Consider the following 27,105-nt stretch of genomic DNA (forward strand, 5'->3'; position numbering starts at 1 on the left):
CACAGTTTCTGTGATAGCAGTTCTGCTTATTTGACTTTTTTGTGCTAATTTTCAGTTACATTGATTCTGCCTTATTGCTGAGAGTGACAAGCAGCTGAATTCAGTATATCTTTTTCCTCCATACTTGTCAGCTTGTCCCTTCAAATGAGCCCCTAAAACTGCATTCTAAATCCCGTTGTGTAATTCCCTCTGCAGGAGTTTGCTGTTGCTGTGCTGCGCTAAGACCTCGCTACAAGCGTCTAGTGGATAACATATTTCCTGAAGATCCAAAAGTGAGTGATGACTTTAACATTTTAAGGGATTGGTGTTTGGAAATTCTTGGTTATAGCTAATGCTTTAGCTATTTTTTTAATTTTATTTTTTCTTTTCTCTTTTAACATTTTACAGTAAATTCTGCTTTAGCTCTTCATAGCTTTAACAGAGGTTAGTAGAATAATTTAGCTGGAAAGGGACATATATAGATCATCTTGTCTAATTCCCTTTCCAAAGCGGGGCTGTTCATTGAAGAATAAAATTAGTATGTTTTGCTCAGAGAAACAGAGATTTAATTCAACAAGGTATTCTGCTGCAGAGGTAGCACTTAACTTCATAAGTACGTTGAACCACAAACACTTGCTTTAGTGTGGTTACACATGTACACATTGTCTGGTTTTCTACAGGATTTCTTTTAATTCTTGACTTACCGACTTCATAGTTCTGGTAGACTGTTGTGACCCAAAAGGTTTTTTGGTGGTATCTGTTAAATTCTCCAGTTACTCATGTTCAGTTTTTTCTTTGCATTTCACTGCAACAGTCTTGGAGCTCTATTAAAACTTAACTCTTACACTGTGTGTTATTTATTTTAATAACTTCAGTGTTACCATTTGGTAATGCCTATTTCTATACATAATAATGTGACAGTTCAGACTGATTAAGAGCTTATGCTTCTGCTACTGTATTTTTTTAAATGTGTTACCAAATTTTTTCATCTTTTGTTATAGTTTAAGCAGAACAGTCGCTTTTCTATAATATTTGGCTTATGTGTTACAAAGTATGTGGGCTTTTCTTTAAAATATGTTGTTACTGAGTGCTAGTTACTGCATGTTACTGACTTCAAAGGAAATGTTTTCTGTTTATACAGTATATTGCATGCACAGAACAATGTGGTTTTATAGGTTTATTTGTTCTAATCTACTCTTTCTATACAGGTGTAGAAATACCTGGAATTGCCACAGTTTTAATATTATGGCTTAAATCTCACACAGGAGCTCTGAGTTGGCACTTCTTAGTCTCTGCTTTGATTAATATTCATCGCTTCATTGCAGGACACAGACCAGTCCATGATGTTTCACTGAGTTGCAGACCTTCTCCAAAGTATGAGAAGACTTGTTGATAAAATGCATTAATTTGAAAAAGAGAATGTTTTTATGAACTTCTAGGGAAAAAATAAAAAAATATAAAAGACAAAAAAGCCTTATCTTGCTTACCTGATAGTTATGATTATAACTTCATCTGAGCACATCCATGTTACAGTTCATGTTGGAACTAATTTGTTAGTCTTTTATCTTTTTCTAGCAAATAGCTTTTGGGTACCCTGTAGGTCAGCATTATTCAAAATGTGACACTGAAGAAATAAGATCTTTAAACTACAATCTAAAATATTTAAACTACAATCTTGTTTGTATGTAGTGTCAAAATTATGCATCAAATAAACTTTTGGGGGGATGGGAAAAGAAAAAAATTACATTATGCCAGTAGGGAAGAAGTGTGTCTTAGAACTGGTGACATCTCTCACTAAATACCTTCTTTTAGAATAATCATTCCCTCACCAAAAAGGAGGAGGAAGATAGTTGCTTCATTTCCTTGAAAAATATTTTACATAATTTTTTTAAGTTGCTGATTTTTGCAGCTGAGCTAACAGCAGTTTTGCTCAAAAGACTGGGGTTTTTTTGGTAGCTTATTCCTATCAATAAGGCTCAAATCTTTAAATGTTAAGTAGACTAAAGGAAAAACGCTTCAAAAGCTTCATAATTTCTGTGAACTTTTTTATTTTATAATTTGTATTTCTGCCTTTAGGATGGTCTTGTTAAGGCCGACATGGAGAAGTTGACTTTCTATGCAGTTTCTGCACCAGAAAAGCTGGATCGAATTGGGGCTTACCTGGCAGAGAGACTGAGCAGGGATGTCGTCAGACACCGCTATGGGTGAGGAGAGAGGTCACAGCATTGAAAAGAGATGCTTATATGTCGTGGGATTTTGTCATGTTTGTTCTGATCCAGTCTGGGAGGAAAGACAGACCCAGTCCCTCTGTGGTCAGTTAACCTTGTCAGGCTGGCAGGTGCCCACTCAGCTGCTCTCACTCCTCCTACACAGCCAGACATGGGAGAAAATAAAATGCAAAGCTCATGGGTCAGGCTCCTCTCCATGGACTCTGCAGGAGCCTGTTCCAGCACGACCTTTCCATGGGCAGCAGCTTCTTTGGGGACACATCCAGCTGCTCCAACGTGGGGTCCTCCACGGTCTGCAGCACAGATATCTGCTTACTCTGGGCACTACCAGTGTCCCTGAGGGACTCAGTTTTGGGAACCAGTGGGTTCATCTTGGAGCTTGGCTGGAGCTCTGTCTGACATGGTGGGCAGCTCCTGGTGTCTTCTCAGAGAAACCACCCCTGCAGCCCCTCACTGCCAAAACCTTGCCATGTAAGCCCAGTACATGGGCTTTTGGCTGAATCATGTTTAAGTGGGAAATATTGAATCAAAGAAGTGTCAGGAGATGGAAAAGAAGGGCAACATCCATCACAGACCATCATTTTTTGACCTTCGTGATGTCCAAAATTAATTTTATAGCTTTATAGAAAGTGTAAATGGCCAACACTCAATTCCTCGCTTCCCATCCCCCCCCCCCAAAAAAAATACAGATGTCAGAAATAGCACTAAGTTTCATTTTTATACAGTGGGAAATACATGCCTTCCATTCTTTTCTAATTTTTGTGGTAATAAGGACCTAAAGAAGGAACTAATGGAGTTAATGATAAATGCAATACGTCTTTATGCAAGTCTCTCTAATTTTCAGTTATGTTTTAATTGCCATGGAGGCATTGGACCAACTTCTGATGGCTTGTCATTCTCAAAGCATAAAACCATTTGTGGAAAGTTTCCTTCATATGGTGGCCAAGCTTCTGGAATCAGGCGAACCAAAGCTGCAAGTCCTTGGAACTAATTCTGTGAGTAAACTCAGACACTAAATCAAATCAGAGTAAACCTTTGCATGGGAAAGTAGTTTCAGAAGTCACAAAATGTCTGCCAGTTCACATGAATTTAGAAGATTCTGTCTGTGGTAGGGGGTACCACTTGGACCTAAACACAGAGCAAATAGCAGCTGGAGGCAGATAAACTGTCTCCTTTCAATGTCTCAAATGCTTTTGATGTCTGGGCTCATTCCCTGCAGAAGTGACTTCTGGAAGGAACAAGAATGCTGTTCTGTGAGTTCATATTTTGAATCTTTAAGCAGCCCTTCTGGAACCAATGTATAGGTGAGACAGTGTTTGGCTCTCCAGCAACGAGTGATGGTGCGAGGAGAATGTGACATCCTTCTCCCCAGCACTGACACTACACAGAAAGATTCCTGTTAGCTGAAAAGTGCCTTTCAGAATCAACACCTCGCCATCTTATTGGCTTAAATATTTCAGGATTCAGATCTCTGCTTGATGGGCATAACTAAAAGTGTCAAAATGAAGATTTGGAGATCCAGTTTTCCAAATAGAGTGATGGGTGCAATCGGCATTACAGTTCTGTCATACTTCCCTTCTAACCATTGTATTTCCCAGATGGTAAAATAGGAATCTTATAAATTCCAGGATTGTGATGTGGAATGTTTTCACTTAGAGTGATTGTTTTTACATGAATATAGAGTAGTGCTTGCATGGGGTTCTTTATGGATTCAGTAGAACTGTTGGGCTTTTTTTTGGGATTGATTCCCAGTTGGGAGTTGCAGTTCAGGGAGATAGGAGGGTGTAGTAAAGTGATGTTGCTCTGGAGTAGAATTTCTTGATATCGCAGAATGCAGAATTTTATGTAGGCTAGAAGTGTCCCTTTGTGCTCCAAACTAACAGGGCAGCTTTACTGAGGGCAATGAGATATACATCTCATTAAACATGCAAAATGTTATTTATTTATTTATCTAGAAGAAGGCTACCCTTCTTCTTTTCATTTGTTTGTATAATAATGCCTGGGTGAGGCCTCTTAGGGAAGTAGCTTTGGAACTTATTTCCCGGGCTGCCAAATGGCAAGATGTACATCACTTTCCATTTGAAGTCCCTGGTGGCAAACAGTTACTGCCAACCTCTACTTGGGTGTACAAGACACATGTCACTTTGAAAGGCATGTTCTTGTACAGAACTCCACCCTAGGGTAATCTGTTTGATATTTCTGTCACTTCCTAAGGGAGTCTTTTATGAGCAAAGGAGATTAATGGACTTCCTGAATTAGGAGATAATTTGTGTTTGTCTTTTGTAAAACTCAGAAACAGAAAATAATTAAGTTTTCCTAAATAAAATGTGAATTTCTGTGAGGAAAGTGAATCTTTATAGCTCTTCAACAGTATTCCAAAAACTAATTTTAGCCTAACTCTGCTAATTTCCCTAGGTGCCTTCTGTAGTTAATGAAGACAAAAGATAGAGTCTTTTTGTGTTGACTCAAGAGGAGCAAAGTGTATTGGCACTGACAGCTTGTCTGTTACCAAGGACACTGACCTACTGGATTCTTAAATCAATTTTATTAGGAATGTAGAAAGTTTGCAATCAAATTCAGCCTTTTTTCTCTCCTCCAGAAGGAAATAAATAAACAAATTTAAAAAACCCCAACAATAATAGATGGTAGAGTGACTGAATAAATGTTTCATGTGCTTTAGATATTCTGATTTTCTACTTTGGAGTGGAAACTGCTGTTGTCTAGAAGAGAAGACTGAATTTTATGTGAAGTAAATGTCTTTAATTGGTGAAAAGTCAGGCAACCTTTGGAAAACTTTCCATAATATTTTTAGTTTAAACTCAATTTAAGGCCCCTACCAATTTGTAGTCCGCTTGCACATAAAAAGATATTGTGGCTATAAGTAGATCGTGATTATGTTCCATCCCAAAGCTTCGCTGGGATACAAAGACAGTGATGTCTTTGAAGTAATATTCAAATCTCCTTACTTGAGCTGTAGGGTTTTTCAGCATCACAAGCAGATTTTGCTTCAGCTGTCGGGACTCTTGTGATTGCTCAGAAGTTCGGGTTTCAAATTAAACAAATCTGTGTACTGGGTGTCTCTCAGTAGTTTAAAGGCTTGGAAAGATCTGGAAGCTGCAGCTGTCTTCTAAAAGTATTTTACTGACTTCAAAATATCTGGTTTTGGATGCAGAACTTATTCTACTTGCTGCTTTATGTCTTAGAAAAAAATTCAAACTTTCACTCAGTTGTTCATCGTCTTATTATTTTTGGAATTTAAATTTCATTTTTTAAGTTGATTTACTTATAAAAAGTAAACCTGAAGATTACCATTTTAGATATATAATTGTTTAGGGTTTATGTATGTACTTTTAAGCCTGATCTTCAGGTTACATGTAATTAATTCCTGTGACTTTTTATGTGTTGCATATATAAGTTTTGCTAGCTTATTTCCTGCAGCAGCAATGATTTTTTTTTTTTTTTGGTAACATAATTGTAAATCTATTATATAGGCAGATACTTGAAAACAGGTGAAATTCAGTAGTGGGTATGTTGAATTGTTGTTGGGGTTTTTTTTATTTGGACCAGATTTTGAATTGACAGTGTCTATGAGGTTCAAAATGGCTTTTTCTGTCATGGAAGATATTTTTATTAACCATGTGCTATGATATCATATGCTGGTGAAGAAACTGAAAAAACGTGGTGGGAAGAAATGATATTTCTTTGGCTTAAGTGTTACAGGATCTGAAGACTGATTGCAACAAGCTTTTCCTTAGAAATTTACATCAATACTAAATTTCTCTCTTTATTTTCCTGCGGAATTTCAGTAACTGAGTATTATGTAAAACATCTCCATCTCTCATGTGCATATCATTAGATGTATTGATTAGCTCCATAGTGTTATATTACTAGGACAGAAGTGAAAAGCTTTGAAGTCTTTGAACTTGTGGTCAAAATTGTTGGGGACAATTATCTAGATCCAATTTATATCTGTTTTTAATTTTATGACAATTTTTTTTAAAGAAGAGGCAGAAAATTTCTTTAGTGAGCAGCTGGTCAAAACCAATGGGATATGTAATTTAGTAAAACTTTCATCTTAACTGTATTGACAAAACTCAGTTGAATATGAAACATTTTAAGCTAATTTGGAATGCTGATGGAGTGAATTCTTTGTATTTTGACAGTAAAATACTGGGGTTTTGTCTGAAAAATAGCAGATCTATTTTAGATTAATTACCATAAATGCTTTCTTTAGTTGATAGGGTGCTTCATTTTATAAAGGCCATTTCTTTTTAGGAGCAGTGAAATAACGATCTCATAAGTGACAGTGCTGAGCTTCCTGTGCACGAGGAGGTGACTGTTATTGCTGGTTGTTATCATTTGTTATTTAAAGGAAGACAAGCAGTTTTCCTCCCCCTCGTACATGTGCTCTCTGGTTTGCTGTTCTGTAGCCCCACTAACGTGGCCCTGGGAGCCAGCATACCACTGCTAACTTTGTTATACATCTCTACATGTGGTGTTCAGGAGAATTTTCATCCGAGTGACACAAAGTAAAACAGAATGTGAAATTATCCATCCCCTTCTGATAAAACTGAAAGTGAGTGTCAGGTGACCTTAATGATTAACAGCTAAACTAAATCACCGATTCTATTGCTGAGAACCTTATCTTGGATTATTTACTGTGACAATTTTAATACTGTGTTCGTGAAGTTAATGTGTGAATCCAGTGTTTTAAACTTTTCTATTTAGGAAAGTTGAAGTGCTTGTCCTCTGGCATTTGTTTGGTGAAGTGCATACATACATTCACACTTACTGTGAAGCCTGTTGTGTGTGGTTTGTAAGAATCTTACGTTTATAAGGTGTCAAGTCTTCCAATGTAATAGTTTAATAATAACAACGTACTTGGTCCATAAAATACATTGGTCCATAAAGGTGATACCTGTCAGTACCTCTTTCCCCATTTCAAGCAAGGGAAAATTCCAGGCTATAGAAGGCAGACTAGGGAGCTCAAATATGAAAAAAATACTGCTCAGATCCAGCCTGCTGTTCTTACAGGGGGATACTTTAAATAACATAACCTAAACTCAAATATGATGCGTGAAAAAAACTGATTCTTCATGAAAAAAACCTGACCTTCTTTAAAGACATCCAGGAACCACTAAAAGTTACTATTTTTCTCCTAATGTACGCTCTGCATAACAGTGGTAAAACAGCATTAATACATAGAAGAAATTATGTCCTTAGGAATTAACTTGAGAACTTGCATGATTTACTTGCAAGACTTGCACAATCTCTCTCTCCCTGGTTATATGATCCAACTTTCTTGAGTCAGGCCGGAACAAACATCTTCTGAATAGATAATGTTTCTTCTTTACTTTGTGATAGATTTATATATTTTTATATTTACTGAAATTTTTTGGTTTCAAAATGAATGTAAATAAGATACTACCAATGTAAGTTCCTTTCTGTACCTTCTGTATTATGAAATATAGAAGATGCTTGTAGTGGTAAAACTTCCATAAGTTGCCATTGGGTGCTTGCAAGCATTTACTATGACTGAATGACATATTTACATCTATAAAAGCTTTGTAAGTAAATCCCAGGCAAGTGCTTGGACTTTCTTAAGAATTTTATCCTTTTTTAGGTGGAATATTTTTTATATTTTTAGTGCGGTTGAAAATGTGTGCCTGGGAGTAAAATATTCTTTGTTTAACAACAATAACGACTTCAGAGCAGCACTGCAAAGCAAAGAGAAAGTATAGATTAATGTGTACTGTAAAAACTGAAAATTCCATTTCATCACAGAAATTTTATACTTAACTAGATGACAGTGCACAATTTAAAACTGTTATTGCAGTCAGCTTTCCTGTGTCCTAAATGTTCAGTCATCTGAATGATAATCTTGGAACGTGCTTCAGAAATGCTGCATGTTCAGTGAGTGAAATTGTTTTGTTATAGACATAAGGACATAAAAAAACTTTGTCCCTTCTGGACATTTTCCTGTGCATGCCATTTAAAGAGATGTAACTTCATGGTCTTTGCTTCCCTGCTATAAAGCTGCACCACGATGTAGGAGAAGGGAGTTCCTGACACTTTCTTGGGCTCAATTCATCTTTTATTCTTAAAAAGCAATTTTGTGGTAGCAAAAATCTGCTTTTTTTTTTTGTTTCTACAAGCAAAACAGGTCTTAGAGTTTAAGTTTTCATGTTGGCAGAGCCTGTCAATCGAATAATTTTGTGTTTAAGTAATAATAAATTAAATGTTGATATTAAATTCTACATGAGTTAATATTTTTGTTCTCACAGCCATTCTCATAGTGCTCTGTGTTCTTCAGACTTTTTGTTTCCATTCTTTTACCTACTTTTATGGAAGTTTGCTGGGTGAATCAATTGCAGACTTGGAACACTTGAATGTCTAAGACAATATGATACTAAGATCATATTGTCTGGGATTTTTGATAATAGTTGGTCTTTATGCCTTATTAAGTTGTAAGAACTAAAGAAATTCTTTTCTTCAAAAAGAATTTGAAAAATCTATCTCTGTTTTGATATCAACAATTCCATGAAACAAAACAGGGAGACATAAGACATATAAAGCATTTTCCAGGGTCACTTGAGAAGGAAACACTCATTTTCATTATTTACTGTATCGAAGAAAACTTATGGGTGCTGTTTGTGGATTGTTTTTCAGTGTGTGGCAGGAGTCCATACAGAATTGAATTTTGACTTTTTGACTTCTGTCGCTTTCTTACCACGTGAAATACAGGATATTCCTAACAGAATGACTTATAAAAATGGACTTGTATTATACAATTTTGCTCCATTTTCAGTAATAGCTGAGAATGTACTTTGACAAACTGTATCATTTTCAACTGCCCCTGTAGCTTTTAGTGGGTAGTGCAGCTGAAAGTGTTCTAGATAAAACAGAAAAAGACTAAACAAAAGAGTAGAAAAATGATTGGGTTTTTTTCATTCACTTCCACTTGAAAACCTCAAAACTTCCCCAAATCAGTGTGCTGGAGATTATGCTACAGTGCTTTGGGCTTGCCTAGATGTAGATGGGTAATGTACTGCTAAAAGCAGGTTCTGCATCATGGAAAGTATAAAAGAAATGCCTCAGCCTGTGCTTAGGAATTGGTAAGAATGACACTGGAGTGGGTAAAAGCAGAGGGTTTGGTTCTTCCTGGGACATCACTCTGCTTCAGGGCAGAACCTGCACCATGTTCAACCTTTCCTGATGACATTTTGTTTTCCTTTTTCCTTCTGTTTGTAGTCTGTTCTTAGAACTGTCAGTGGTGGAGAATCCAAAAAGTCTTTAGGCAGTCTGCTCACTTTAGAAAGGAGGGTTTTTTAATGTCTAACTTAGATAGGCTTTGCTTCAGTGTAAACCCATTATTGCTTTTCCTATTACCATTGGACAAAGAAAACCATTTATTTCTTTTCTTTTTTTATAACTTTCTTCTGTACATTGTCAGATTGATATCTTTTAGGCAGCTCTAGACTAGATAATTTAATGTCTTTCAGTCTGTTTTAACAGATGTTTATCTAAAGCTTTGTTCATCCCTTCAATAATTGAAGGACTGTATCAGTTAATCACCATCTTCAGCGCTGATGTTTCAGCTGGATGCAGCATTTCATCTAAGGGCTTACTAGGCCCAATTAGATGGCAAAAGTTTCTTCATAGGTGTCATGAGCAATACAGATGTATCACAATATATTGGTTTGTTTTTCATGCCATTATTACAGCATTGACCAAGTTCCTTTTCTGCATTCAGCTGTTTCTGGCTTGTATTTGTACAGCTGTTTTAAAGTGGTGGTTTGCAACCTCCTTCCATTTTCAGGTCCTGTTTCCAGTTTGTCATGAACCAGGTATCAAGTGTGCCTTTAACTCTGGCCAGCTTAGTGTTCTTTGCAAGTTTGGTGAGCCGACTCTGCCGTCTGAGTCTCTAGTGAAGCTCAAATTCTTCTGTATTCCAGACAGGCCCCTCCAGAAGTTCACTCAGTACTTTGTACTGTCATGATTTACAAGAGTTTCCAGGGGTTTTTTTCCAAATTCCTTTCCATCTGCTTTATGGAGAGTGTTCTTTTGACAGTGTTTTTCTAACTTCCCTTTGAGAATTTTGTGTATTTTTTTGTCAATAGCATCACTGAATTTAAGATTTGACAGATGCTGCTTCATCTGGATTCACAAAATTTATTTCCTTGTCATAGGAATAAGATGGATTGATGTGATTTGTTCTTGACAAATCTGTGTTGACTGTTGCTTACCCCTTTGATACGTGGTAGATGTTTGCAAATTGGCTTTTGTTTTTTTTAAGTGTCTCTCTGTGAATGGAATTAAAGTTGACTGGCTTGTAATTCCCTGACTCCTTTTTCATTTTTGCCAAGATAGAATTGACAGTATGGCTCCAAGTTTATTTCCCTTGGACTTTGGTAAGTCAGAATGTAGGTAACCTGGTCGTGTCAGTGGACCATTTGATTGCTTAGACTGCTCTCTACAAGCACCTGAGAGAAGGGTGTAGCTGGGTGGGGGTCAGTCTCTTCTCCCAAATTTCAAGAGATAGGAAAAGAGGAAATGGCTTCAAGTTGTGCTAGGGGAGGTTTAGGTTGGATATTAGGGAAAATTTCTTCACTGAAATAGTATCAAGCATTGAACCAGGCTTTCCAGGGAAGTGGTTGAGTCACCATGGAGTTATTTAAACATGTGGTTTACTGGTGGACTTGTAAGTGTTAGGTAAATGGTTGGCCCTGATGATCCTAAGGGTCTTTTCCAACCTTAATGATTCTACCAATTGATGACACTCAGTGTTGAAGTGTTAGATGTTTCCATATTGCATAGTATGTTGTATTTCATGTAGTTACACCCTTTCATCATTATCTAAATGAAGTTCTAGTGGAAAGACTTTAAAAAGAAAATTCTCTAATTCAGATTTTTCTTCTCTGAAGTTTTAAAGTGTTGTCAAATCTAGATTCGTACATTAATACAGATGGTTTATGTTGCTTCTTAAATGAAGCTTAGTACTCATTGTTCTATTTGGGGAAATTGATACTAAAAACATTTTAAAATGTATTTCTTTTTCCAGTTTGTCAAATTTGCCAACATTGAGGAAGACACACCTTCCTATCACAGGCGCTACGACTTCTTTGTGTCTCGGTTCAGTGCCATGTGTCATTCGTGTTACCCCGATCCAGAAATACAAACTGAGTAAGTGCACTCTGTATGAATTACAGAAAACTGTCTTGACACAGTAATATTGTGTGTAATACAGTTTTTATTAGGGTATTTAATGGAGTGGTTCACAGGAAGAAAATGAAAGTCTGACTTTTTAAATAGCACCAAATATTGCAAATCTTAGGTAGCTGGCATTCCTAGAATATTTCAGTGTAATTTTGCCTGACTAGTGCCTCTCAGACTGTGTGGGTTCTCCCCAGAAAGGCACCGCTTATTGCTGTAAATGTGTGAGTTCATAACTTACTTGAGAAATAACTGGGCTACTTATATGAACAGCAAAAGCATATTTGGAGATTGCTATTTGAGAATTACGCATTAAAACTGAATTGTCTGAGATGTCTGAAGTTTGCTCACGTGTGTGAAGCTGAAGCGCCCGCATGGATGAGAATTCCAAATGTTTCCGTTCTTACGGAAGCACCGCGGTTTGTTTTCCTGCGGCTCCCCCTGGCGGATGTGTCCGTCACGGGAATCGGTAATCGGTGTTTAACTCCGAGCATTTTGGAAAACATAAGGCTTTTCGGTTTATATTATTTACATCTCCGTTGTAGTAGTTTTTTCTGTTTCCGTGCCTTAAACTGTTTATCCAACTATGACAAGTCCGCGTGCTGAGCATTTATTCCACCCTTCAGGTGTACTGTTGTTACATTAGCTGCAGTGCATAAGGATTTTTCTGGAAATTTGCAGCTTCAGAAATCTGTGAACTGTATTTTCAAAATGAATGAATACTGTGTACATTGATTAGGAGGAAGAAACCCCAAACATAAACCCCCAAAATAATTCCTCCTTATATTTAGTTATTTGCTGCCATTTTATTTGTTGCCCTACTGCTCTGCATAGGGTTCTGCTGTAAACTCTTAAATAGGTCAGAATTAAATCTGCCTGCTTTGCCTGTACCATTACCCCTGCCCCCACCAGCTTTCCCTTTAGGAAGATTTGGGTTTACGCCATCCATTTTTTAAGGACTTGTACTCAGGGACCAAAGGGCAAATGGGATGGAAACTTCTTAAAGAGGTGTCACCAGTGAAGCTGGTATATCATGCAGCTACCTCATAACTTAGGCTTCAGTCAGGTACAGTGTATTTACCTAAAGCTGATTGTTGCAAATAGTATTCATAAAGGTTTCAATGAGCTTTTGGATATTTTATATTTTTAGGTTTAGTGAAACTAAACCAGAAATGTTCAACTACTTACTGACCGTAAAACGTTTCATAAGAGGTTCAGACATGAAGCTCAACTCAGGATTTTCAGCATTACTTTCACCTCCATTACCCCTTGCAAATGAGAGCTAATATTGGTAATGAACTGGAATATGGAATAAGTTAAGTGACTAGGACATCCCTGATTCATATATCAAGTATGATCTACCTGTCACAAGGATATCTCAGAGTAAAATGCCTCAAAACTGTGATTGCTCTAGGAGTAAGAGAACTGGGCTAACCTTTTGCTCTCCAGATTGGCAGCCTGCACTGTTATCTGTGCTTCAGTTTGCCATGTTGATGTACCCTTAGACAGGGAGGAATTTCATCTGAGTGACATAATATTATACATGACCTTAAATTAAATGTAATCCTGGCTTTACTCCCTGTCTGAGCCTTGTTTAGAGGAATGAAACCTTTCCTGTGCTATGAAATTTAATGCTGCACTTTCCTCACTACTTCAACACACACTTTTCATCCTTTTGTGCAATAGTAAGAACATGAAATTAGTGCTAGTGGTGCTCCAGTACACAAAAGTGTGGCCTTTTTCCCACATGTGAAATTTTTTTTTTACTGAGGGTAACCAAATGTATAGTAATATGGCTTTTTCCACATCATCCTAGACAGTTTAAATGTATCTCTTTAAGAAAGAGATCTTTGTGAGCAGCAATCATTCTTGGAGTTGGCACGGCAGGTTTGTTGGTTCTGAGGTAATTCAACAATCAGCTGTGACTGCAGAGGACATTTCTAAATGCAGGTATCACAACCAGTCAATACCATTGATGGGGGACGGGGTAGTTCATCTGATCCTAAACCAGACATCTGCATTTGCTGTTCACCTGCATGACGTGAGGTTCCACTGAACTGAGTGGCTTGAGTGGGAGCTTGAACCTCACCTACACATGTGGTTGTTGTCAGGTAAAGTGGGCTTCTGAGCCTGAACTGGAATCTCCCCAGTAAGTGAGATTTCCCTTTTGTCAGGGGAGGTCAGTGCTAGTATTTAATTTATCTAAAGCCACAATATCAGCAAATCTTGATTGCCTTAAGATCTAATAATTAAAAAAAAGTTTCATTGGTAGATTTCTGAAGGCTCTGGGTCTTAAATGTCAATCTTAGGTTGTTAATATTGAAAACTCAACATTAGATACTGCACTGTAGTTGTAGTACAGCAATATCAAGTGCTTTTCTATCTGTTTATGAATCCGTTTTCTTACCTGCTTTGCATATAATCCTATTAAAACTATCTCAAAAGGTCTAGAATGGCATCAGATCCATATTCAATGTACATGATTTTGTTCAAAAATAGCTAAAATATGGGAGGCTACAGATTTAAGTATTTACAAATCGAAATAGAAACAAAAATATTAATTATAAAATTTGGTTACCTCTGTATTTCATCTTACAAATATTTTAATTCAGTGAATTTGACTGAGCAAGGGCTAGCTGTGTGTTGTCCATACTGAAATCAAGATTTAAAAAATGAGGTATAGATTTTGATAGAAATAATTTCAAATTTTAATGAAGCTTGTGCTTATTTCACCTGGCAGCTGTACCACTCTCAAGAAGTATAATTTTCTTTCTACCATTTATTATAATGGCTAACACGTTATTACCGTTTCAAAAAAGAGTATTTTGCTACTCATTTCATTGCACAGATTTTCCTGCAAGCTATTTTTGTTTAACAAAATAGTGAAAACAGCTGGAAGTTAGACCAAGGCCTTTATTGAAATTATTTTTTTCTTTTTATTATTTCATTGTTGTTGATTAGTTCTCAGTTGGTTTCATTCAAACAGTTTTAGGATAAAAGTGGTGATTCCTTTTATACATTGGGCTTAAACTGACAGAATCATTCTTTACTCTCCATCTTCTGAACCCTTAAGAAATCTGGAGAGATCTTTTCTGATTAATCTGTAGCCTTAATTTCAAATTTTAAGGACTTGATCCCATGGCTGTGCCAGGTGTTACTGCAGTGGTGCTGTGGTCACTTCACAGCGTTTTTCTTCAGCACCGGAATAGGTTGAAATTGCACAAAATTTCGACCAACGGGGGGAGTAAATTGGGGAAGAGTTCATGACTTTTGTCAGAGGTGGTATACACAGTTTGAGTCTTCATTGATCAGTGTCAACTCCATCCTGACAGGTCATCTTCTGTTTAGTTGTTTGTTTTGTTAGGTTCCTTATGGGCTTTAAAAGGGTTTGGAGAAAATATGGGCAACCTTACTGAATTGGCCAATTTTCCTGATTGCTGCTTGTGAGAACCTACTGGAATTCCACGCTACGTAATTACTGCTGCCCAGTAGGTAAAGAGCTGTACTAGGAGGTGCTGTGTTTCTTGTTCTCTGTAATTCCTTTTTTTCCTTCCTTAGGATCCGAATTGCTGGAATCAGGGGCATTCAGGGAGTGGTTCGAAAAACAGTTAACGATGAACTTCGAGCAACTATATGGGAACCTCAGCACATGGACAAGATCGTACCATCACTGCTGTTCAACATGCAGAAAATAGAAGATATCGACAGGTAATTTTGTTCCTTATCACTGGCATGCTTTTTTTAAGCAGTATCTAGGCTTAGTTTTTGTGATGGATATCTTTTTCTTTTATTTTTAGTGGAAACAACAACTAACCTTTACTAGCTGAGGCTCCTTGAAACTGATAGCACAGCTCTGCATAACGACTCAATGTTTCTTGTCTCAAAGTAGTGTCCACCTCTTCTTCTTCACTTGTTCTAGCTTCTGTTGGCCTAAAAGTTGCTCCAGAAATTGTATATCCATGTTTTGACTTGATACAAATTGTAAAATAGTGTTTTATAATATCAGATGCAGAGATAACTATGTGCAGGCTTTTAGGTGACTCAAATGACTTTGCTACTTATATTTGTTAAAAATTGAAGGTTTAATTCCCATTAACCATTAGCAACAACTGTCTGTCCTGGCTGCAGCAGTACATAAAGTAAGGATTTAAAGTTTACTTATAGAAACTCTTTTTTTGCTTTCAATGACTCCTAGGCACAGTACCTGCCAGGTATGCAAAAAGATCTTCAAAAAGGTGTCTGTGATTTTTAAAGTTGAGGAGATGCCAGTCACTTTACAATTGAAAAGTCTGTATTTGTGGTTAAATACTCTGTAGGTGTAAAAACTGTGTATTGGTAGCACTGGGAAATTTCCATAAAACCAACTTCAGCTGTGCAGGCAAGCTTAAATATTCATTCCATGTCCAACCCTAGCTGCTTCAAAACTTGCTTGACAAGAGGCTCAGCAGCCTTTCTATAGCAACAGACTTTTCATGCTTTCACTGAGCTTTCTGTCAGGTTTCATTTTTTTGGTTTGAGTTTTGGTGGCATTTGTTTTTCCATTCCTCAGCCTTATTTTTCTTCTCTTATTTCTGAGTCCCAGTACCTGTCTCTTCTCTAAAGCAAATTTTCAGGCTAAATGACTAAGATCAATAGTTGTCTGTCTGTCCAGTTATATCTGTGCATATAACTGAGGGCGCAGACAATATGTACTGAGATACCTACTTGAATTTTACATCTGAAGAGTGATTTGAATAAGAGACTAAGGTTTCTGAAGGTGCTGTTTGAACAAGGAGAATCTGGTTTGCCTTTGCTTGCTCTTAGAGGGCTCCTGGCTGCAGGTGGGCCCTTTCCTATGTTACTCTTTACAGAGCCCTCAGGTGTGCACTTCCCTTTATATAGCAAAATAAATTAACTACTGATAGAAAGCTGAATGAAGTAGGATTCGGATTAACCACTTATAGCAGATCAGTTTATATGTCCTGCAGGACTGATTTTTATCATCTGTTGAGCAATGCAATAGTGGTGGTAGAAAAACAAATCTGTCAAAAAGTAACTTACTTAAATATCTGAACTGTCTCTTTGAATCTTGTTCTATAATGCACATACAACAGAAAAAAAAAAGACTAATGATTTTCTAAGTGGTGAGCAGGGGCCTTGTATGATGTGCATATGACAGAAAAGCTGAAAACTGTATTTGTAAATTGTTGATCTGCTGGCCCTAAGTGGTGTTACACGGAATTTCTCATTTTATGGGTGACTTCATATTTGTGGAGCACAAACAGAGACATCTTGAAGAGTAGGAGTAGGAGGCATATTGTTCTGGCAGATGGAATCAAAGCATTATTTGAGAAAGAGCAGAAATTCCAGAAAATACCCCCAACTTAGGTCCATGGAAAAGAATGATTTTTGGTTAAAGCTGAACTACATGTAAGGTAAAGCTTACTTTAAAGGTCAGTGTAATTTTAATTTGTGGAACCGTAATAGCTTAATTGAAGATTCTTCTGAGTACCTGTCAGAAGAGACACTTTTTGGAGTTAAGAATTTACTATTTAAACAACGTTTTAAAAAGGTAATTGTATTCTTGGATGCCATTATTTGTTCATATGTCTGAATGCACAGTCTAGTTATGTGTCTATCAGACATGACGTGACTTGTATGTCTATTTATGTGCATCTCTAAAATGGGGAAGGGATGTAATGAAATTGGTAATTCACTGGCTAAACATGCCAGCCTTGTTTCAGGCAGAAGGACACTCTAGCACTTGTAAACTTGACTTTGAATCCTTCTAATATATCTGTAATGTTCATACAAATTCTGGTTTATTGGTAGGTTAGAATGTATTTTTTTCTCAGGGTTAGTAAATCATAGTCAAACAATCCTGCAGCTACTCTGCTCATGAGTGGTGGTTAAGTCTTACTTCACGTGTCCTGTCATTTTTTTTGGCCAATCCTGGTTTTGTGGTATTAAAGAAGTCTAATGTTTGAGGTGCTGAGTTTCTCTAAGCCAGTTCAAGCCTTTGATAAGGTGTTTGCTGTTCAAACTGCTGAACTTCAACACATCCTCCTTCCATTTCCTTGTTGCCACTTCTTCTGTTAGGGATTACCCACAATAATGGCAGTAGAGCATCTAAAGGGAGTAGCTCTTGCCCATTTCAGTGCATTTTCAACCCTCTGGACCTGTGGTAATACAAGAAGTCTAGATGCATAGGAATACTAGTATTTTTTCTAAGTGTTGAAGTTGGATTTGTCAAATGTTTTCTGATATTTCTGTAAAAGCCAAGTCAGTGAAACAAAATGAGTATGAATTGCTCATTTGGAATGGAAACTCGAGAGGCTGCATGAAGCTTTTCCCTAAAACTAAAAAGCATAGTTTTCTATTCGTTGTCTTTCATCGATAATGGCAAGGAACACTTAATGAGAAACACTTTTACGTAGGTGCTGTTCAAAATAAAATGTGATTCCTACAGACAACTCAAGATAGTTTTGAATGTTCCTATGCAGTCAGAGACTAATGTTTTATATGAGGAATACTGGATTGCAATTTCATCCTTTAACTTGTTCTAAAATAAGACTCCAGGCAGGGCTGAGAAGTCAGCTTCTGTAGGTTTGCGTATACAAGCACTTAAAACATAACTTACTTTTACTGCATTTTAACTGGCGTTCTGCCAGACAGCCTCGCTCTGTGTGTTCTGCAGGCTGCTTGCTTTTTCCTGCCCGCCCACCCACCCACCTACCCTTGCAATGCTGCTGCATTTTAGGGAATCAGTCAAAACAGCAATGGGAATGACAGTACCTACAGTGTTATTTGTACCTTCTCTGTGCTGAGAAGGATACCCATCTGCCTAGATGTGATTCTAGGCAATACGGGGGGGGAAAAAAGGGAGATTAAGTGGCACAGCAGTTGAATAAAGCTGTAGTTTAGTGGTACTCGTGGTGGATTATATATAAATTGTCATGCCTTTTAAAATTCTAATCATGGTGCATTTGTAAAAGTATTTTTCCTTACTTACATAACAGGGTGCCTGAGGCTCTTCTGTTACTAAAATCTGACAAGCTGACAATGTTGTGGTAATTCTGAAACACCGATGTTACCAGAGGCAACAGGATTTTTATATTGCTGCTTTTAGATTTCAGTAGTATTGAAACAGTAGAAAATCTTTTGCTATCAGAAGATATATTACAACTATGATGTCAACATGTTCATTTGACTAGTGGTATTTCAGTTTGCAACTTTTTATAATGCTCTGAAGCTGAGGTTTTATGATGCTGAAGAGTGAACCTTAACTAAAGGTGGTGCTCTTGGTGAACATTTTTAAACATATTTATCTCACAAATTTTAGCTGCAGTGCTGAAATAATGTTTAAAGATTTAGTGTACTGATTTCTGCAATTTAAAATAAATCTCCTAATGCATAGGTGCATAATGTTAATGTAGGTGAATGAATCCTCACTTAAGTTTCTATAATGTGTTTAAACCACCTGCAGGTACAGTGTTTCTTGATAAGTAATGGAGGTGCCTGAAGGGGAACCGTTTGCTTTCTTTCTGAACTGTTTTTACCCCAGCACCCCCAGCTTGGCTGAGGGGTTAAGCTGTGCTCTGGTCTGTTGTAATGATGGGAGACACCAATTAGAAGGTGACCAACTTCTGCACTACCTATCTAGAGGTAACTGTGTGGGTGATAATGTTCTAATTACTTCAGTCAGACTTTTTTTTTTCAACTCACAAACCATCTGTTTGTGCAGAAGTACTGGAGTTTCATTTAACACTCACCCACACAGTATGGATTCAGTAGTGGGCAGGTGAATGAGATCATTAATCCCAACAAAATGACTAAGATTCTGCCTGACATTTTTCATGGTTTCACAGCCTTTGTTCATCATTGGCAACAGGTAGTGGTTTGTCAAAATGGAGAGGGTAACAATTTAACAATTTAACTCAGTATTAGCAGCCTTTGGTTTTGCCATATAAATGTATACTAATACAGTGGTTAGTACTGAGTGGGTTTATAGTCCAGCTATAAGAGAATAAAATATTTTATTCAGAATTCTGGTTTGATGCATATTTGAAATACAGTTTCTGCCTAGATCAAGAGTGTGACTCATGAGTGGTTTAGTACCAAGGATGGGTACAGTAAGGAAGCTGAATATTAATCAGTAGGATAAGCAATGTATTTTGTCTTATTTCAGCAGAATAGGCCCTCCATCCTCTCCAACAGGAGGAGAGAAAGAGGAAAATCCTGCTCTGCTGGCCGAGAATTGTTTCAGAGAACTACTAGGACGAGCAACCTATGGAAATATGAATAATGCTGTCAGACCAGTTTTTGCGTAAGTTAAAAATTTGTGACGTGTTAAGAGATTTTCTTTATTTCATCCTCTTTTCTGTTGCACTAAATTCCTTCCTCCTTTTCAACCCAAAGGATTCCATTCATGTTTCTTCAAAAAATTGCTCCTCTTTTCATCTCACCTCTTTGTTGCCTGTATATTAACTCGAAGCTAGTTACAGAGAAAACTGATTTCAGAAGTGAATACAATGGTTTGGACAGATCGTTGCCTCAGATGGCCTTTTTTTTTCAACGTGAATCTGTTTATTCAAGATAATAATTTCCCATAGATGAGTGTTGCAATCAGTGGAGAGACAAACCAAGTAAAATACAAATAGCACAACAAAAGTTGCAATTTATACTGCTAAGTCAAGTCCAGTGTTTTTCAGTTCTCTGCGTTTGCCCTGTTGATTCCTTAAAAATATGTTGTGAAAAAAGCTACAAGCATTGAGATGAGTTAAGTCTGCCTCTTTCACCTCTGTTAAATGTCTGTTGCAAAGCAGACATTTATCTCCCAGCTCTGTTGAGGCACATTGCACAGCAGAGCAGAGGGTCATGGCGTACAGGGTGGTTTTCCAGGCTCCATGTCCAAGTGGAGATCAGTGACAGGTGGTGCTCCCCGGGGGTTAGTAATGGGACAGCACTGTTTAACATCTTTGTCAGTGATATAGACAGTGGGATTGAGTGCACCCTCATAAAATTGTCCAGTAACACCAAGCTGTGTCGTGCAGTCAAACTCAAGAGGGAAGGGATGGCATCCCAAGGGACGGGGACAGGCTTGAGAGGTGGGACCTGTGAAAACCTCATGAGGTTCAGCATGAGGTCCTGCACCTGAGTCAGGCCAATCCCCAGAACCAGTACAGGCTGGGGGATGAAGGGATTGAGAGCAGCCCTGGGGAAAAGGACTTGGGAGTGTTTGCTGATGAACAGCCCAGCAATACCTGGCAATGTGCTCTGACAGCCCGGAAAGCCAAACGTGCCCTGGGCTGCATCAAAGAGGGAGGGGATTCTCCCCATCTGCTCTGCTCTCGTGAGACCTCACCTGGAGTACTGTGTCTGGCTCTGGGGCCCCCAGCGTAAGAAAGACATGGACCTGTTGGAGCAAGTCCAGAGGAGGCCCCAAAGATGATCAGGGGGCTGGAGCACCTCTCCTATGAAGAGAGGCTGAGAGAGTTGAGGTTATTCAACCTGGAGAAGAGAAGGCTCTGGAAAGACCTTAGTGCCCCTTCCATGCCTAAATGGGGCCACAAAAGAGCTGGAGAGGGACTTATGACAAGTGTGTGTAGCAGTAGGACATAGGGGCATGGCTTTGACTTGAAAGAGGGTAGATCTAGATTAGATATTAGGAAGAAATTCTTAGCTATGAGGGAGATGAAGCGCTGGCACAGGTTTCCCAGAGAAGTTGTGGATGCTCCATCCCTGGAAGAGTTGGAAGGCCAGGTTGGATGGGGCTTTGAGCAACCTGGTCTAGTGGAAGATGTCCCATCCCATGACAGCAGGGTTGGGAACTAAGTGATCTTTACAGTCCCTTCCAGCCTAAACCATTCTGTGTTTCTATGAAAGTTCACGTGTTCTAGGCATAAATCTTTGCAGGAAGCTCTGCACTTTCAAACCCTGCTTTTCCTGGGGATGAGAAGAGCTGCTTGCTCCTTGTAGATTTTTCAAGATATGCTTCTGTTACAGGAATACGTTCTCTTATATGGCCTTAGTTCTTCCCACAAGTATTAAGTATTTTATTAGTACACTGAAGGACTTTCAAGCTACCAAAAGTCATTTTCAAGTTACTGCTGTTAAGAGCAGAAATTGCAAAGGAAGGTAGGGTTGGTATTGAGGGCAGAAAATTTTTGTATCCTTTTGTTTTTCCCCAGAAAGCATTAGATACAAAGAACTATGCTATTCTCTTATTTTCCATACATACCTGTTATACCAGCCTGATAGGATTTTAAATGTTGCAAAGTTGAGTGTTTAATTAAGAAATACTCATTCTTCCCTAGATTTAAAATTTGCATTCCTCAAATACCTGCCACCAGAGCGAACAGTTAGGTGCCAAAAAGTCTGAATGGACTATTTGGAACTACATTGCAGCTGCTTTCTTACCACTTTTAAATTCTTTTGATGGGTTTATCATGAAACTTTATCATCATGTGCAGTAACTGCAATCTTTTGTATCATTTTAGTATCAAGGAAGTTTCCTACAAATAATTCCTGATTCCCTAGACAAGAGTTAGTGCTTGGTTTGGGATTTGAGAAGGTGTCATACCTGTTTTTCCTGTTGAAAGTCTAAAGCCTGATGTATTCAAAGCGTGTGCACCTCAACATGCCACATACTGCACTGAAATCAGTAGATAATGACCAGGTGCTCAGAATATATCATCTCTTTTATAAATAGACAGTCTTTGTGGTCACCATTTTTGTGTTCATTCTGAGGAAGAATTGCCAAATGTGTCTTTTTAGAAATGATTGCTGTAAAGGTTTAGTATTTTTGAAGAACAAGAGATGCAGAAAATGCAATTTCAATCTGTTTTTCCTAAACAAAAAGGGAGTGCTGTATCTAATCAGCTTCACTTTGTGAGTGAGCACAACAGGTAGAATGAAAGTTCAAGATAGCGAGTCCATTGTACTTTATCGAATTGAAAAACCTGACTGAGCTTATGATTAGAAAACAATTTCTCCTAACAATTTTCAACAATTTTACAGCTTTTAAGAAAACTCTGGAGCAATAGATAAGGCCTCTTATGTTAACACTGAAGGTACAGATTCAATTCCCCACTGGAAGATTTGCTTCATGTGGCACTGGAATATCAGGCAACATGGTATCACTTCCTTGCAAAGCTGAGATAATAGTGCTTCTGTCATCATGAAACTGGGTGTATTCAGTGATTGAGGGATTTAAAAATAATGAAGATAGTAGAAATCTGGAGTCAGTGTCCTCATACAGGTTTGGGTTGACCTTAATTTTCCTTGCCTTTGGTAGAAAATCTCCATGGTTATAAATGTCTTCATGTAGCTAAATACTTTCAAATAATAATTTTTAATGAAATCTGACAGATGAATCTGGGAAATTGCTTAATGAAAGTAAAAAAAATAATTATATTAACATTACCTGAAAAAATTTTCTGTGTTGTGTCAACAGTCAGAAGCTGTTGAGACTTACTTAGCATGAATTAGGTGAATAGATTAGGCAGAATCAGAGAGATCCAGGAACCTAATGAATATAAAAAACTTCCCAAGTGTAAAAACTGTTTATCTTACTGTATTTCCTTTCTTGTCGGTTATCACATCATCTCTGCAAGGCTTTCAAATACTAACAGACTGGTGCATGATGTGTGAGCAGATTATTTTGTGTATTCCCATACATGCATGCCTCAGTTATGCTTTCTAATCCTCAGTATCAGTTTATCATCTTGTACTGTAAGGATTGCTTGCATGTGTGACAATGAGAGGGAGTTCAGGGATCATTAGTGGCTGTCTCTCTCTCAATAAAGTAATTTGCATGATTGGTTCTGCTGTTCCTTTTAAATTGAGAAACCCAGTTGTGCACATTTGCCACATATATGCAACAGATCTCAATGGAAGGCAGCTTGGCATTTGTTAATCCAGCAGTAAAATTTTTTGTAACTTTACTTGGATCTTCTTTATTGAAATAAATGTAATTTGAAAAAAAAAAAGGAGTCAAGGTGTGACTCTATTTTAACGAAGTAAATGCACCATGCTGAAAATACCCTTTAGCCTCTTTTACAAAAACAAAACTACATTGAATACACTGTGTTATGATCACTAAAATGTGTCACCTACAGTAATCTAATACTGCTGTTCTTAGGAGGAAAATTCTGGTACACAAAGTAAGCTGCCCATTGAGCTGTTACACAGACCTTTAACCTAGGCTGTCATCTTCCCCCTGCTGTCATCCCATCAGCTCATCTACCTGAAGCAGCTAATACTTGGCCTTTCTGGAAGAAGAAAACTGTATATCTTGTTTTGAGAGGAATTTGGTTCTTTTTAACATGGTATAAGATGTGGTTGACCGTAATCTGCCTGAATGGATCTTTAGGGCAGATAAATAGGAACTGTCAAGGGTAACAGAGAACACATGCTGCCCTGAAAGATTAAGGGATCAGTTCCAATCAGGAGAAAATAGTGGAGAGTATGATTTTCTATTTGATGAGACAAAAATAAAATAGGTTAGCCAAAATAAGCTATCATGTACAAGAAATGATGGACTGTACTGAAATTATATTAAGAAGGAAGAAGACATGAATAAATACATTATGCCCTCTATGCCCTGAAGGATTTAAAGAGGTGATTTTGTTTGTTTTTCTACCCCAAGGCAGGATTAATTATACCTTGTGCATTTGCAGTGTGCACAAGAAAGGCAGTTATCCCTAACAGGTAGTCAGGTTTGATATTTAGTAATGCAAATCTGTTGTTATTTTGACAGGCAAAATACCTTTAAAATCCCTGACATTCTTTCCTGTAGGGATTTCTATTAAAGGTATGTAATGTGTCAAAATGGCAGTACTTTTTTTTTTAAGCTCTGCAGTGGACTGCAAGATAATTTAGGGCACAGGAGAGGATGGCTTTGTATCAGCTGGTTTAATCAAGCTTGAAGGAGACCTGTGTATGCAGCTGGGTCACTGCTGGGAGCAGCTGCCCAGTGAGTGAATTGAGACCTCCATATTCTAGGCAGAGAAAGTTTAAGCATCCAGTCAGTCCTCCTGTGTTCAGAGCACTGACTCCTTTCACCAGTGGGCTTTTGAGCTTGCTGTTTGAAGCATGTGTTTCCTAAGTTCCTTGAGAAAGGACAGAGCAGTAAGGATTCTGTAGCTGAGATACCTGTTTAGAAACACAACCTAAATTCAGTTTCTGTTAGAAAGTTTTTTGGTTGGTTTGGCCTGTTTGTTTGTTGGTTTTTGGTGAATTTGTTGGGTTTCATATGTTTTTTTTTTAAACCTAGATCATAGCAATTAAAATGCATCCAAAATTACCTTTTCTTTCAGTCTTCTAGATTGAAAAATGCAGTTATTTTTGTCATGCTTTTTTAGATACTCAGATCTCCTTTTTGCAAAACTTTGTGTGCCCTATTCATACCTTTCAGCATAGTGCTTAAGCAGAATTCCTTGTATTTGCTTAAAACTCTGACAGAGTTTGTCATTTGTGGTTCCTCTCCCATTTAAAAAGAAAGCCGTGCATTTATCATTTGGATTCTGTTTTGATATTTCTTGCAGAAACTGTTGACATGCTTCAGATGTAAAGGTGTATATGCATAAAGAGTAGCTTTTTTTTGTTTTCCATATATTTTATTCATGAAACCACCATGAAAAGAAAAATAGTTCTTAGAGTCTCTGTTCTGAATGGAACATTCAGCCCTAATTATTTTGTAGCTTGTGATTAAAAACAAATTATTTATCTTCTGTAGAGTAGAAGCTTGTCACAGTGTTAAAACATCCTCTTCAGCATATCTCTCACATAAGTGAGCATCTAATGTCACAGCCATTTTTATGCTTGCATTTTGTGTGGAAACAGTATATATTCTTAACTGCATATCTTTGGAGTGACAAGATTCCTTAAATTTCTGGAACTAGAAGCTCAGGTATTTCTGTTTCAGCCACATGTATTGTGATCACATCCTAAACCTTGAAAAAAAATGCCTTTTTTAAGTTCTAGATTTCTCACTGAGTTAATAAGTCATTTTTTAGAAGTTTTATGTAAGTAAATAATCCCTTTGGGATGAATTTTGAGAAAACCCTAAGATACCATTTGTTATATCTGCAGAATGTCATTATTTCAGGTCTCTTAATTTTTGCTTACAGGCATTTAGACCATCACAGACTATGGGATCCTAATGAATTTGCTGTTTCCTGCTTTAAAATCATCATGTATTCTATACAGGTAGGATTTTCTCCAGCGTTTTTTTTTCCTTGCATGCATGTTTTGAGCGCATGAGAGAGGTTTAAATGCTCACCTTACCATGATAGTGGTAGACAGTAGATGAAGTCAAAGAATCCAAAAGATCCCTTTAAATAACTCCAGTGGCAGGTAGTGCAGAGGTCCTTCAGCAAGCTCCAGAACAAGGACTAGGATAGCTGTACTGATCTGGCATTGTGCTTGACAAATAGATCTCTCAAATTGGTCATTTCTGTGTACCAGTACAGCTGTGCTGCTTTTACAGCTCAACAAGCCAACTTCACATGGAACTGTGTTGTGCTCAAGATTTTCATTAATGAGCAGCCTGTATTGTGGCCTTAAGCTGAAGGAGGAAAGGTGGAAATTGGATATTATGGAGAAATTCTTTACTGTGAGGGTGGTGAGGCACTGTACAGGTTGCCCAGAGAAGTTGTGGATGCCCCATCCCTGGAAGTGTTCAAGACCAGTCTGTGTGGGTCTGAGTACCCTGGTCTAGCAGAAGGTTTCCTGCCCATGACAAGGGAGTTGGAACTGGGTGATTTTTAATGTCCCTTCCACCCCAAACCATTCTATGATTATATGATTGTCTGTGATAAACATGATCCAAGTCTGATTCTTTGTTTGTGTCAAACAGACACGCAGAAGATCAAGTCTTAACAGTCCAGGTTTGTAGAAGAAAGCTGAGTTTTCTCAGCATTTATATCAATGGTGCTGAAGTCCTTGAACTGCAGTTAGCTCACTGAAGGACCACTTCACACTTTTCTGTGCTGTAGATGTTCCTTGATATTTTAAGACTGTAAACTTTTGTATACTGGGCTGAATGGACCTGTGTAGCTTCATCTATTATGGTACTTTTTTGAAGTCATGTTTAGTCATGAATTGATGGAAATTTTGATAAATTTCTGAATGAAAATGTTGCAGAACAGGAACATGGTCATGACTGTAGCTGAGCAGTGTATGAGTTCATTCTCATTAAAGTCACAGATGAAGCTTTTCTGTCTGTTTTTAATAGGCACAGTATTCCCATCATGTCATACAAGAAATCCTTGGACACCTTGACGTCCGCAAAAGGGACTCGCCACGAGTCCGTGCTGGCATTATTCAGGTTCTTTTGGAAGCAGTTGCAATAGCAGCTAAAGGATCAATAGGTAAGTTGTATTAAATTCAAGTCATCAGGTCAAAGGATAGATTTGCAGGATAGTGCTCGGTTTTGCTTTGGTTTCAGACTGAATGAAAGCATTTATTTTGAGAAGGTTTTGTATTTACTCGTTTTTTCTCCTTTGTGCTGATAAATTACTCAAACATACTTTATTGTTTGACTGTTACATAACCCTTCTATTGAAGAACTGAACGAAAAAGTCATGAAAGGCTGGAATTCCTGTTTGTTAAGAAGTTTGCAAAGTCTGAGAGAACTGTGTGTGACTACAGAATGTCAAGAGCACTGTCGCTTTTTGACACAGCTGACTTGAGTGGTAATGTG

At 37.7% G+C, this 27,105-nt stretch overlaps 1 protein-coding gene across 7 annotated transcripts in view; it reads left to right on the forward strand.

Moving 5' to 3' along the window:
- Positions 1 to 27,105, forward strand: part of EFR3A (EFR3 homolog A) — a 76,713-nt gene that overhangs the window by 22,806 nt on the left and 26,802 nt on the right. For 6 of the 7 annotated variants that reach the window (XM_051778420.1, XM_051778421.1, XM_051778422.1 and 3 more), the window contains 8 exons: positions 196 to 272; positions 2,056 to 2,183; positions 3,052 to 3,202; positions 11,269 to 11,390; positions 14,979 to 15,128; positions 19,588 to 19,725; positions 25,532 to 25,610; positions 26,638 to 26,773. In XM_051778420.1, coding sequence (XP_051634380.1) covers positions 196 to 272; positions 2,056 to 2,183; positions 3,052 to 3,202; positions 11,269 to 11,390; positions 14,979 to 15,128; positions 19,588 to 19,725; positions 25,532 to 25,610; positions 26,638 to 26,773 — 981 coding nt within the window. The remainder of the gene's footprint in view (positions 1 to 195; positions 273 to 2,055; positions 2,184 to 3,051; positions 3,203 to 11,268; positions 11,391 to 14,978; positions 15,129 to 19,587; positions 19,726 to 25,531; positions 25,611 to 26,637; positions 26,774 to 27,105) is intronic. The other variant, XM_051778416.1, reaches the window with a different exon arrangement.

Source organism: Manacus candei, unplaced genomic scaffold (genome assembly GCF_025592945.1).
Source record: "Manacus candei isolate 608988 ecotype Guabito, Panama unplaced genomic scaffold, ASM2559294v1 h1tg000013l, whole genome shotgun sequence".
In the NCBI taxonomy this organism is placed as follows: domain Eukaryota; kingdom Metazoa; phylum Chordata; class Aves; order Passeriformes; family Pipridae; genus Manacus; species Manacus candei.